Source organism: Parasteatoda tepidariorum, chromosome 11 (genome assembly GCF_982258835.1).
Source record: "Parasteatoda tepidariorum strain Cologne lab strain chromosome 11, Ptep-v5.0, whole genome shotgun sequence".
NCBI classification, from domain to species: domain Eukaryota; kingdom Metazoa; phylum Arthropoda; class Arachnida; order Araneae; family Theridiidae; genus Parasteatoda; species Parasteatoda tepidariorum.
This window is the reverse complement of record NC_141765.1, coordinates 89,056,655-89,070,494: the sequence shown is the minus strand read 5'-3', so window position 1 is coordinate 89,070,494 and position 13,840 is coordinate 89,056,655. Positions and strand designations below refer to the sequence as shown.

Sequence of the window (13,840 nt, the reverse complement as noted above, 5' to 3'; positions counted from 1 at the left end):
AGATGTAAAACTTAATCGTCTCAGAACTGGCCACACTCGACTCTCCCATCTTCATCTGTTGTTCGGAGAATCTCCTCCCTAATGTAACACTTGTAACATTTTACTTACTGTTCATCACATTTTAACCATTAGTCCTTGTTTTAACATCTAACCTTTTTTAATAGCACTATTTTATGTATGAAGGATATGTTAGGGAAAATTCATCATCCTAACATTTTCTCATTTCTGAAAGCTATTGGTATTCAGGGGTCTATCCAAGCCAAATTTACTACCATTGACCGGTACCTTCACAAATACTACTTTAGGAAAAATGGTAGTTTCACAAAATACTTTATTTTACAATTTCATTTTTGTATCTCTTGTAAGAAACGATAAATCCATATTTTTACCATATTTTTGAGTTGATTTTTTAATATAATTTTTAATTTTCACAAATTATGTCTAAATTTTCACAAAATAGGTACCACCCAGAAAAAACTAGACAGACCCCTGGTATTTTATATTGTATACAACTGTTTTATCTGATTTTATTCACTCTTATTTCTAACCCATGTAATGTTTTATCTTTTCTGTGTATTTTATGGAATTATGCTTTTTATCAAACTTTATGAACTTTTAAATATATGTGTCTTGAGATTAACCATTTTAGTAGTTTCATTTATTTTATGAAGATGAAATTGTAGTATGCAGTTTACTATTTGATCTGATAAATCAGATCAAATTTTTTGGCACAGCATATCCTCCTTTAGATCTTGCACCATAAAACTTTATATTCAATCAATAAATCAACCCGCAGTACTCAGAATACACAAACAGTTGGCATATATCTTATTTTATTATATAATATCTTATTTTATTATATTTATGGTGCTAACCCCATTCAAAAAATAGTTACATGCTTTGTCATCCTTTTCTCAACTTACTATAGAAAAATCAGAAATTCTTTTAAGAACTGATAAATATTTAATATTGCTGATAACAAACTAAAAATAAAATTATAGTTTAGTAACAAACAAAATTTGCTTATGTTTAATTGTGTAATGTGAACATTTGCAGTTTGGGTTTTTAAATGTCTTATGATGTAAGCTATATAATATCTAACTAATTAATTGATGTTACACCTTGACTTCAAATTCTATTGCTACCAATTACTTGCTTCCATTCAGTGTGATAAAAAAAAACTAAATATCTGAATAACTTAATTTTTGATAAGTAGACTTCTAATAAACTTGTTTGTTTTTTTTAAATGCATATTTAATAGAAATTTTTAAATAATTAGAATATTCTGGAAAATTTTACGAAGTCTTAAGATGTTCTTAATTATTAGTCTTCTTACTGTTTCTTGATGAAAAAAAATTCTTGATCGTTAGTATCCTTATTATTTTTGCTCAATTAAAGTTTACTTTTTTATTAAGACCATCAAGCTTGAGTCTGACTGGATCAGAACTGGAGAAAGCCGTGAAAAAGTACTACTTGAATAAAAATTATTCCAATTTTCAGAAAAGCATGCATTTTCTTTTAGCAGGTAATTTTTATTTATACAATTATAAAAGGGCACATTATATTTCTTTAAAAACTGATTTTTCATTTTTTAGCAATTTTTTCCTTTTTAAAGTAACTTTGATTAATGATATTTATAAAGAAAAGTTTTTGTTTCAATTTGTGATTAGTATAAATAAATTTAATATTAACTTGATTAACTACTAGCTCAAGTTACCAGAAAAGTTATCAAAAAACTATCTTTTAAAAAAAACATTTTTTTCTCAAAAAGTTCATCAAAACACTTTTCATTCTTAATAATGGTTCGAGTGTGTAGAATTCTAATTCCTACTAGTTACAAAGATAGTTATACAAAATCTCTCTCTATATATACATATGTATGTATGTATACAAGGGAGAGTCTATAAATTCCACAATTGGTTGTCTACATTCATGTAGGTGTTCGCAGGAGAGGAAATATTTTTTAGAGGTTGGCAGCACTAATAAAAACATACAGCCACCTGGAATTCATTCCCGGTTATGCCGGCATTAGCTGCAAATGATTTCTGACGTAGCGAATTTTTTTATTTATTAGACTTTGAAATGTTGTCTTTAGAGCAGTATGCAAACATCAAATTTTGTGTTTTTCTCGAGAAATTACCTTCTGAGATGCTGATGAAAGCATACGGAAATGATGCCATGAAAAAAACGGCTGTGTACCAGGAGCATAAGCGTTTTTATGAAGGGCACGCAAGCATCAGAGATAACCCTCTCATCTTCCACCGCAGATGAGAATGGGTGATCAAAAACTGCGTGTTCGAAAAATCGTGTATGTGGATGAATGAATAACCATTGATGCTATTGTCTTTGAACATCGAATTTTACATAAGAGGTTCACAACATTCTGCATGATGATTTTAACATGCATTGTTTTTGTTTGCACATGGTTCCTTTTGCACGACAATATTCCATCACATTGCACTCTGATTGTGAACAAGATACACCTTATGAGACACTGTTATACCACTCTGGAACACCCTCCTTATTCTCCTGACCTTGAACCAATGGATTTTTATCTGTTCTCACAACTGAAAATGAAATTGAAGGTAAACTATTTTGTGAATTACGATGAAGTAATCGAAAATACAATGAAGCAAGTGAAGGACCACTCAAAAAATGGATTCAAGGAATGTTTTCAACAGTTATACAGACGTTGGAAGAAGTGTGTAGATACAGGAAGAAAATACTTTGAAGGTCAATAAAAAATTATTGTCCTATTTTTTATAGTAATTTGTACTTGACCTATTCCGGGAACTTTTTGACCCTACCTTGTATGTATGTATGTAGGTAGGTACGTACGTACGTATAATCATTATATCAAAGTAATTTAAACTTTTAATATGAATAAAGTCATTATACTCAAATAAACGTCCATATAAGAAGCGGATGAAAATGAAAGCATATATAATATAAAAATGCAAAAAAGAAAGCAATATTAGGAAAATGTATAGACAAATATTAATTAATTCTCCAGATCAAAGTTATCAAAGAATTGTTGAGAGAAATAATTATAATTCAAAAATAAAAGTGTATAAATTGTGTACTGTAACTTATGGTACTTCTTCGGCATCATTTTTAGCTACTAGATATTTGCATCAAATTGCTATTGATAATAGAAACAAAAATCCTAGTTGTATTTGTTCTATTAATTGTAAGCAAATAATCGAACAAATTTCTGCCAACAAAAATGAATCATTTGTTACAGACATTTCTGCAGATGATTCTTCCAAAATATTAGATCTTCAATGGGGTTTGAATTTTGATAATTTATTATTAAGGTTAAATTTAATATTGAATCTTCCTTCACCAAGCAAAATATTCTTTCTCACTCAAAACGTTTATTTGATTCATTGGAATTATTATCTCCTTGTACGTTTCTAATTAAGATTTTTTATTAAAAAATGTGGCTTGAAAAACTTAATTTGGATGATAATTTACCTTCTAAATTACATCAAAAGCGGATTAAATTGTAGGAAGAATTTATTTGTACACAGATTAAAATACCTAGTTTATTACGTATTTATCGTGATGATATTGACTTACATGAGCTTAGTGATTCATCTAAGTCTGCATATGCAGCTGTAGCGTTATTACTGGCAAAAGGATAAAAATAATTGAAATAATTGTATAAATGTAAACTTAGTGCGTTCTGAAACAAAGGTAGCTCCAATTAAATAAATTTCATTCCCAAGATTAGAACTTAAAGGCGCATTATTACATGTGAGACTTATTAAATTAATTTTAAATATTTTTTGTTAAACATAATTTCAAAGTGTTTGCTTGGTGTCACTCAAAGGCTCTATTGACATGGCTTGCTTCCCATCCTCATGGATGGAACACTTTTGTAGGTAATTGTATTAGTGAAATATTAATGCTGTATGTCATATCTTATGACAAATATCATAGTGTTAAGTCTACAGATAATCTAGCAGATAGGTGGCTAAATCTCATATCATTATCAATTTTGATTTGTGGTGGGCTAAACCTTCATGGCTAAAAGAAAACCAAAACGATTTGCTTTTGAACATTGTTAAATCTAATGATTCTGAGGAATGGTCTAAGCAATCATTGTCTTCTCCAGCCAGTATTAGTTATGATATAATTTAGTATATATTTGAAATTGATTCTTCGTTAAGCAAAATTGTTTGTATTTTATCTTATTGCATGAAATTTATTCATCATGTAGAAATAAGCTTGGGAAAGAAAAAATTGGTTCCTGTGTCAGATAATACAAAGATGAGTATTCCTTTATCTTTAAAGGAAGAAAATGTTGTTTTCATTTATATTTTATCTTATGAGCAGAAAAAATTGCTTGCTTATGAGTTGAAATATTAAAAAAGATAAGCTATTAAATAAAAGGTTCTTTAAGTTCATTGTTACCTTTCACTGATGATGAAGGTATCTTGTCAGTAGGAGGACGTTTTCAAAACTCTCCTTTTAAATATGATTAGCATCCAATAATTTTACCTCATCAGCATAAATTTAGTATATTGGCAAAACAATTTCATGTTTCAACTGTCTTACCAAACATTATTCGCCAGTCTTTTGGATTAATGTTTGTAGAAAACTAATGCTAAGTAATATTCATAAATACTTATATGTTGTAGATATAGAGCTTATTCCCAACAAATTATGGGAAATCTTCCGACAAATCGAGTTAAATTGAATAGAGTATTTCTAGTTTGTGGTGTGGACTATGCTGGTCCAATTTATCTGAAAACTCTAAAAAAAAAAGACGCACAAAATTAATTAACAGTTATATTTTGCTTAGTTTGAATACATTTCCACTAAAGCTGTTCATATTGAGACTGTTAGTGATCTTTCAACAAATGCATTTATTGCTGTTTTTCTTTTTTCATCACGTTGAGGTGCTCCTAAGCATATTTACAGTGATAATGCTACGAATTTTGTAGGTGCAAAATTTAAACTGTCTGAAATGGGTAGAATTGCCATTGAGATAAATATCGATAAAAATTAATCTTATTTCCTCAATCAAAATTCAATTAAGTGGCATATGGTAGCGCCTGCTTCTCCCTATTATGGCGGTGCCTGGGATAAAATCAGTTAAATTTCATTTGCATTGAGTTCTAGGTGATGCATCTTTAATATTTGAGGAATTAAGTACTTTATTAACTTGAATTGAAGCAGTTTTAAATTCGAAACCTCTTACTCCAGTTAGTGATAATGATATAAATAATTTAAATGAATCAACTCTTTCTCATTTCTTATTAGGGAAAATAATATCATCTCCCCCTGAAAAATTAGATTTGGACGATATGAGTTATCATACATGCTGGGAACTTATTCAAAAATTAAAAAACTGGTTTTGGAAGCAATGGCATACAAAATATTTAAATTAATTTCGGTAGCAAAACACATGGGAAAACAGACAATATTTTTCTATTAGTAATATAGTACTGCTGAGAGAAGACAATCTTCCACCTGCTACTTGACCTGTAGGCAGAATTATTGGAGTATATTCAGGAAAAGATGATATTGTTCGAGTTGTTACAGTGAAAACTGCAAAAAGACTTTGCAAGCGATTAATAGTTAAATTAAGTTACCAGTGAATCAAGAATGAATTCTTCATTGAATAGGAGAATGTTCAAGACAACTCATAGGCGCCATAATTTCTGCATCTATAATTGTATTACAATTACATTTCATTTTCTGTTCTTCACTTCTTCTCAGACATTTGTGATGAGGTTGTCAAATTTTAATTCTCATGTTTTAAATAAGCTATTTTTGTTATAACTGTTTTTTAGACTGCTATAAAAAATAAACTGTTTTTTAGTGATTTGTTTAAACCACATGCATCATGTACAATGTGTTTCATTACATTGAATATGTAAGTAAAGTTTTAATTATGGACAAAACTAGGGGGAAACAATTCTATTTATTAGAAATGAAAAAGTGTAAAAAATTCACTGGCTTGTAATCTACATAACATTAAGCATAATGATAGAGTTCAATGAACAAAGGAAAGAAGAAAATACCAGCTAGAACTAGTGCAGTTTTGAGTTGCCAGTATATATACAATTCCTACTATGAGATATATCATTTGCCTATTTGCATTTAGGCGGTAGGGCAAAAAGAATACTTGTCCTTTCTGTGCTTTACTTGCACAGAATTTTTATTTCAATCTATGAAACTTTTTAAGGTCTTCTCTTTTCAGTTATCTTAATTGATGAATTTAAAATTTTTACCTTATTTCGAGTAAACAATATTAAGTAAACATTTATTATTTATTGTGTTATATTTATGGATCGAAAGATTTCAATACATTTTTTGGACATGTACTGTTTCTACATATTTAGAGTATAGATTTTATGGTAGGAGTATATTCAATTTTCCAATCTTATCATGTGTAGTGCTACATGATGAAAAACATGAAATAGTACCCTTTTGCATAAGCACAAGCTGCAAAATATACAATTTTGAGAAATATATTTGTTTTGTTCTTTTTAAGGGGGGCGGGGAGGCTTTTCAATTTTCATATTTTTTTTGTTGCTTTTAGCATACTACTACTCTATTTGTGACCCTGATAATAATGCGAAATTTACAACTCGTTCTGGCTATGCATTTAGAGGATTACTTTCTCATTTATTCAATGGAAGGTGTACTCCAGAACTTGCTTCTTTGTTGTGTAATCTTCAATTTCTAGAAGCTTGTTTTTATGTGGATTGTGGCGAAATTCTTCAGGAGTATTATCTAAACATTTTAGAAGAAAAACAGAGAGGGAGGCGAGATACAAAAGAAATAGATTTTGACGTATTAGAATCTTACAAAAATTTTGTTTGTCGTAATCTGCATATTTTAAACAGGTAAGTTTATAATTATATATTTTAAGGCTAATTAATTAATTACTAGGCATTATTTAAATTTAAACAATAATAAACCATTTACTATTATTAATTATATATTTCAGACACATTATTAACATTTAAATGAAATTATTTTAATTTTACTAATATTTTTAACAGGATTACTAATTTTCTGATGTAATCTTTTCAATATGAAAAGGAGCTTTATTTTTTATGTTTTTTCTCTTCATTTTTTAAAAATATTTTAATTTTTAAGAAAGTGTATTTATAACTTCTGGTGATTATGTGGAAAGTTAATGTGTGCGAGCTATTAACACTTAAATCAATTTTTTTCTAGCCAACCACAGCAGAGACTTTATTTACAGTATTATGTCATCTCAAAATCCGTTCATTATTATTGTTTGTTTTCAATCATTATTTTGTAACTAATTTTATGTAAAGAGCATGGAAAAGTACACATATTTAAAATTTAATTTATTTGCCACATTATAAAAGTACAATATATATATAATTTAATTTTCTAAGCTGTATTCAGCTTCGCACAATAATGTTTAATATCTGTGTCTCTCAGACTTGATTGCAATGAATTAATATGCGTGTAATACAATACACAGAGATGACACAAAGTTAGACTGGTGGGTAAAACTTTTTCCTTTATATAAAGCAATAAATTAGATAAAAAAAATTCTAACAATAGTAACAAAACACCAGTAGGTAAATTTTAATAGTAGAAAAATATGACAAAATTGTAATTCAACATTTTCTTCCCAAGTTCTAGGTAAAATAAGTGATTCTGTTGATATCTTTTCTTCTCCCTGGTTGTTCAGATAACATTAATTCATTGCCAAAATATAACTTATTATAATAAACATGGAAAGATCACTTAAATACTTGAGTTTACAAATCTCAAAAGAAAAAAACAAACAATTCCAAACAATGTGTAACAACTAGTTGACTTTTTAAATCGAAAGTTACTACATGGCATTTTTGTAACTTTGAAAAAAAAGTTTGATGAAATTCCAAACCACTAACCATGTGACAAATCACAATTGAAAACGGACAACAATATGCATTTTAATAAAATATGGCAGCAGTATATAAGTTTATAAAATCTCTAAAATATTATTAATTGTAATGTTATAAAAATAAATCAAAGTAAGAAGAAAGATAGTCTGAAACAGTAAATAGAAGCTTGTTTGGAAATAGAAGACATCTGACTGTTCCTGATTGTTTGTAAAGTCATTCTACCTGTAGAACTTGAAAATTGTGGATATTTTGAGGCCCTCGATGCCTCAGGTATACAAACAGACCTATTACGTTCTGGTAAATAATTAACTAATAATTAGTAAATTCTAGTAAATGATTAGTTAGCTAATAAATAATTTTTTTAATTAACCTTTTAAATACAAAGTTACTTTAGTTAAAACTAAAATGTTTGCAAGTTTATTACAAACTAAGTCATTATTTAACTAAGTAACAAGCAATCTTAGTTAATTCCTGAGTTAGATATTTGGTTACCTAGCAATTTGTTGTTTCTTTGTAACTAAAATAAAGCTATTAAGTAAATGGGTATTTTACTTATTAATTTTTAAATTAGTAACTAAAAAACTAACTAACTTTAAAAATCACTGATTACTGAATAAGCAGTATTGAAATTTAAGTATTCAAGTAACTATTCGTTTTTTATTTATTTTTAGACTGCAGTTGCTTTTATATTGTTATTTTGTGAATACACGCATATAGGTATAGATATGCAGGGTGTTTATAAAGTCCCGAACCCATTTTGATGTTTAATAACTCATAAAATAATAAAGATAGATTAAAATTAATAACATAAATGGTTAGATAGACTCAAAAAGTTTCATGACCCTTGTCAATGAACTTCCACGTGTGCCCCCTTCATCACAAGGAGAATATCAAGTCGATAGTCAATTTCATGCCAGGTAGCGGCAAGCATGTCGGCATCCACAGAGGCTATTGCTGTTGTAATTATGGCTTTTAGGTCATCAATGTTCAACACGATCCTCCTGTAAACATTGTCCTTTATAAATTCCCAAAGAAAAAGTTCAGCGGCTTTATATCAGGTGATCTGGATGGCCAAGAAATTGGACCTCCTCGCCTACAGAAAAGACGGTCTCATCAGTCATACACTTAGACACGTTGGAAAACTTCGTTTTTCCACAACTAGAAGAGCTTCAGCCACATGTCTTTTTGCAACAAGATAGTGCACCATCTCATTGGGGTATCATCGTTCGTAGTTCTTTGGATGACCATTTTCTAGGAAGATGGATTGGGCGAGGAGGTCCAATTCCTTGGCCACCCAGATCACCTGATATAACGCCGCTGGACTTTTTTCTTTGGGGATTTATAAAGGACAATGTTTACAGGAGGATCGTGTCGCACATTGATGACCTAAAAACCAGAATTACAACCGCAATAGCCTCTGTGGATGCCGACATGCTTGCCGCTACCTGGCGTGAAATTGACTATCAACTTGATATTCTCCATGCGATGAAGGGGGCACACGTGGAAGTTCATTGACAAGGGTCATGAAACTTTTTGAGTCTATCTAACCATTTATGTTATTAATTTTAATCTATCTTTATTATTTTATGAGTTATTAAACATCAAAATGGGTCCGGGACTTTATAAACACCCTGTATATTTAATAAATGAAATAAGAATTCAAAGCTACAATCAAAAGAAAAAATAGCTGCTAAATCACCAATTTCTTTGAGGTACTAATCTGGGTTATCAAATTAGAAGTTAAAATGGGTTAAGTATCAATATAAAATTTTCCATTCTAATTATTTTGTTTTAAGTACCTTTTAGCACTATCAGTTTTTCAATGAAATTTAACTTATACATCCTTTAAATGAAAATATTCTACTAAACTTACTTACATATACTGTACTATGCGTAGTAAATCTCAAACTTGTATATGGTTTAATAGAGTAAAAAAATTAAATCTAATTTGTTCATTATTTTCATTTTCTATCGATATGTACTACTAGAAGGAGTTATTTCCTCATTTGTGTTCTGATCAATGGTCTTACGAAATCTTAGGCATAAATGCATGAAAAAAAGATAGCTCTTCAGACTTTATATACTTACCAATTTAATCATTATCTCAAAGTCACATATTTTTCAAAAATATAATAGTATAAAAAATAAAAAACAAAAATAAATATAATTGTTAGTTTAATTTTAAATAATTCCATAGTGAAAATCCCTGTAGTGTTTTCTGTTAAAGTTATCTCTATAATACTCATACAAAACAAATTGTGGGCTAATTGATGAGACTGTAGTGGAAAATGTAGCTGTGGGAAACAAATTACAGGGTAACCAAAAAAATAATGGAGGTGTTAGTGATTGTGCAAATTTTTGCTTTTTAATTCAAGTTTTTTTACTATCAGAATGTTTGCTTTCTTAGTTTTATATAAGACAGTTTTACGTTTTGAAAAGAAACCATGTACATTCTAACTTTAGATTTCTCAGGCCATATACATTCTAATTTTTTATTTTGAGATATTGCATTGAAAATATAATGAATAATAACGATGAAAAGAATACAACTGACATATAAAATTTTTTTTCAGTTTTATCAGTCTTTAGAAAAAATTCATTTAATAACTGAATACCCTATTGGGAATAATCTAACAAAATGCATTTCTCCATTTTATAATTCTTGATAAAATAAAAAAAATGGGCTGACAATATTTTTTAGTTTTCAAAAATTTCTGGGAGATTAAAAAAACTGGGTAGAACAATCGCATTCACCAAACATTTATTGAAAAGAAAGTGAATTTATGTCTGAAATTTTGGTGATACATGACTTGAAAGTCGGTAGTCATAATGATAAGTTTTTTGCTGTTTGTATATTTTATCAAGAACTTTTATAGTTTTGGCTATTTTTATAGTTTTTTTTAATTTTCTGTATTTTTTATCACAATTCCTTTAACTTATCTCTCTCTTTTATGAAAAATCTGAAAATTAATCTAACATTAGTGTTAAAATCAACTTTGTGGCTTTTAGTGAGATTCTAATGAATTTTGTGTCATAGATTGAAAAGTAGTTTTAACATGTTAATTTCTAAACATCTTTAAAAAAATATTTATTAATTCTGCAGTTTAATCTGAAATTATTACATCTTTCGAAACATAACATTATTGATTTAAATAGAGTTTTAAATTGTGTAAATATGCTTTTGTTTATAAGAATTATAATTAAATATTATTTATATTATCAGAATTTCTGCACAAATATTTAACCCAATATCTTCTGTTATATTTGCTTATGAACTAGTTTGCTTTATTATTTCAGACATCCAGAATTAACACAACAACAAGCATATAATGAACCAACCGGATCTCATGTGAAAATAGATGTTGGTGATATCAAATCTTTAATAATTGCTTGTGTCTCTGAACCTATTGTGTCTGATCACAGGCTATCTACACTTAATGGCTTTATACAGGTTAAGTACCATCATTTCTTTATTTATTTAATTGTTATCCTTGTATTTTATATTAAATTGCTCTAATTAAAAGATGGTATAACACAAAATTTTATGAAATGCAATGTACCAACTTTTATTGTTTGTGTTATGAAGATCTTCTCTATATATCAAAATAATCATTGAGTTAATAAGAGAAACACAAAAATAAAGTGAAGACTGAAAGAATTATTAATTTTGGTTATTAAAAAAAAGCTATTGACATGAATTTAGAGAGGTCATTTAAAAAGAAGAGAGTAGGTTAAAACAGATCATTATTTGTTTATTTATTATCAAATGCTAGTTGCTTGGCCACTAGGCCATTAGACTATGACCTCTCTAATGTTTCTCCACTTGACTAGAGAAAGCAGATAGTGCAGGGCACTTGTCCAAATGCAAAACTGAAAAGTCATACAAAGAGAACATGTAGGAGGGTCAAAAATTTTTAAACAAAAAATTTGGGCACAAAGACAATCAGGTCTTATCAGGAGTCTAACAGTTGCAACTGCAGCTACATAAGGTGATTCAAGAACAAGTTATGGTTTAGGAAGGAGTACATTCCAAGATCTTCCCATTTAAATGTATAATGTTGTTTCACAGAGAAAACACTTTGAAGTCATAGCAATTTCCAAATTAAATTAATGGAATCCTAAAATTCCGGTAGGTTTCTGGGGAATTAAAGATTAATTTGAAACAACATCATTTTTCATTTAAATTAAAATGTAATTTTTTTACATTCTATAATTGTATTTTATATCGATTGCGGGTCTGTCAACTTCCTATGGTTTTTAGAAAAATTTCTTCTAGTGGTAGCTAAATTTACATTTTAATATATGATTCTTTGTTCTGTAAAACTGATTTTAAAGTTATTTTCCATACCACAAAATGTAAATATTTCAAAAGATCATATGAAAGGCAACTTTGTTCCAGATTTCTTGTGGTGAAACTTTTAAAATTTCGGAAAAATTACCAATTATTCTGAAAGCTTTGGTTTTTAGTGAGCAACCACTCTAAAAATTATTTTTCAAATAGTGTAGTAGTTAGCAACCCTGTATGAGTAGAAGTAGTTATTATCTGTAACTAAATTATATTTCAAGTATATATCTATAAACTTCCATTTTTGTCAGATTGAAACATTTTTTTTTAATTCTGTAAAAGTTAAGTAATTTAATAAAAATGATTTTATAACCCTTTACAACTGGATGTAATTTGGAAGTACTTATTTCTCTCATATAAAATACTCAAAATGTAAAAATTGGTGAAAACTAATTCAATACAAGAGGATTAATCTAAGAAATAAAAAATAACCAATGCCCACTAGAAAACTTTAATAATTTTAAAATCTATGTTTATGTTTGCTATGACTATTTTAAAAATTAAAATGGTTGACAAGAGAGGAACATTTTTTATAGTTTAGACATGCTTTGAAACATGTATATATTACCACTTTTTATATATTATACCTAACCCGCACAATGGTACAGGTTTGGCCATAAAAGGATTAAAAAAATTTAATATATTTTAAATATCCATTTCAGCCTATTACTGCAGTTTCTTATGAAGAGTCGAGAAGAATCGCTGTTTTAGGAAGTAAAGATGGATATCTGAAAATACTTGATTACTCATCTAAAAGAGTAATAAATTTTATTTTAAATGCATATCTATAAATAATGTGTGATTGTAAAATGATGAACCAGGTAAAATTAATTACCAAAATAGAAAAGAGAAAGAAAAATTAATATTATAAAATTTAAACCCTGACAAATTAAATATGTTAAGAACATTTTATTCCGCTTAATATAATATTGAACAATAAGCATAATACTGAATAATAATTGATTTCACGAAATAAACTGAAATTAATTTTTGTAGCAGAAATCAAGTTATTAATAAGATAGCAGCAATATTTATTTAGTTAATTAAAACATGAAAACGATTTCAGCTCAGCGATTGACAACAAAACATAGAATATATGACTCACCTCGAAATTAATATAGCTAATCATAATAGCTATCAAAACATAGCAATTAATCCTTGAAACATCTTTTGGGAGTTGTTCCCGAGAGAAAATATTCTAAGCATCTACAACACATCAAACTCGTAATTAACTCACGCCCTGGCGAAAAAACAAGGTAAAGGTACGGGAAAAAATTTAATATTGCGCTGTCCTACACAAATTTAAGATAGTGCTGACATCTCTGAATTAGAATTAAAACTAAAATAAACTAGATTCAATGAACTAATGTTGCTATCTTTTAAAAAGTTACAATTAAGTTTAAAACACTAAATTTAAATTGAAAATTAAATATTAATGAAAAAAATATTACCTAATCAATGATAAATTTTTAAAACTAAACACCTATTATATTTTTAAAATACAGTAGAGCCCCGATTATCCGAGTTAATGTGGACCAAGACTAACTCGGATAACCGAAAAACTCGGTAAAAGCGAAAAATGTAAATTAAGATAAATCCTGTAGGT

At 28.3% G+C, this 13,840-nt stretch overlaps 1 protein-coding gene across 20 annotated transcripts in view; it reads left to right on the top strand.

Annotated features, from left to right (window-relative positions):
• LOC107451625 (telomerase protein component 1) overlaps window positions 1-13,840 on the top strand; it is a 300,321-nt gene that overhangs the window by 219,705 nt on the left and 66,776 nt on the right. For 19 of the 20 annotated variants that reach the window (XM_021147109.4, XM_021147108.4, XM_087155402.1 and 16 more), the window contains 4 exons: window positions 1,416-1,525; window positions 6,557-6,863; window positions 11,187-11,340; window positions 12,897-12,992. In XM_021147109.4, the coding sequence (XP_021002768.3) occupies window positions 1,416-1,525; window positions 6,557-6,863; window positions 11,187-11,340; window positions 12,897-12,992 (667 nt within the window). The remainder of the gene's footprint in view (window positions 1-1,415; window positions 1,526-6,556; window positions 6,864-11,186; window positions 11,341-12,896; window positions 12,993-13,840) is intronic. The other variant, XM_043040343.3, reaches the window with a different exon arrangement.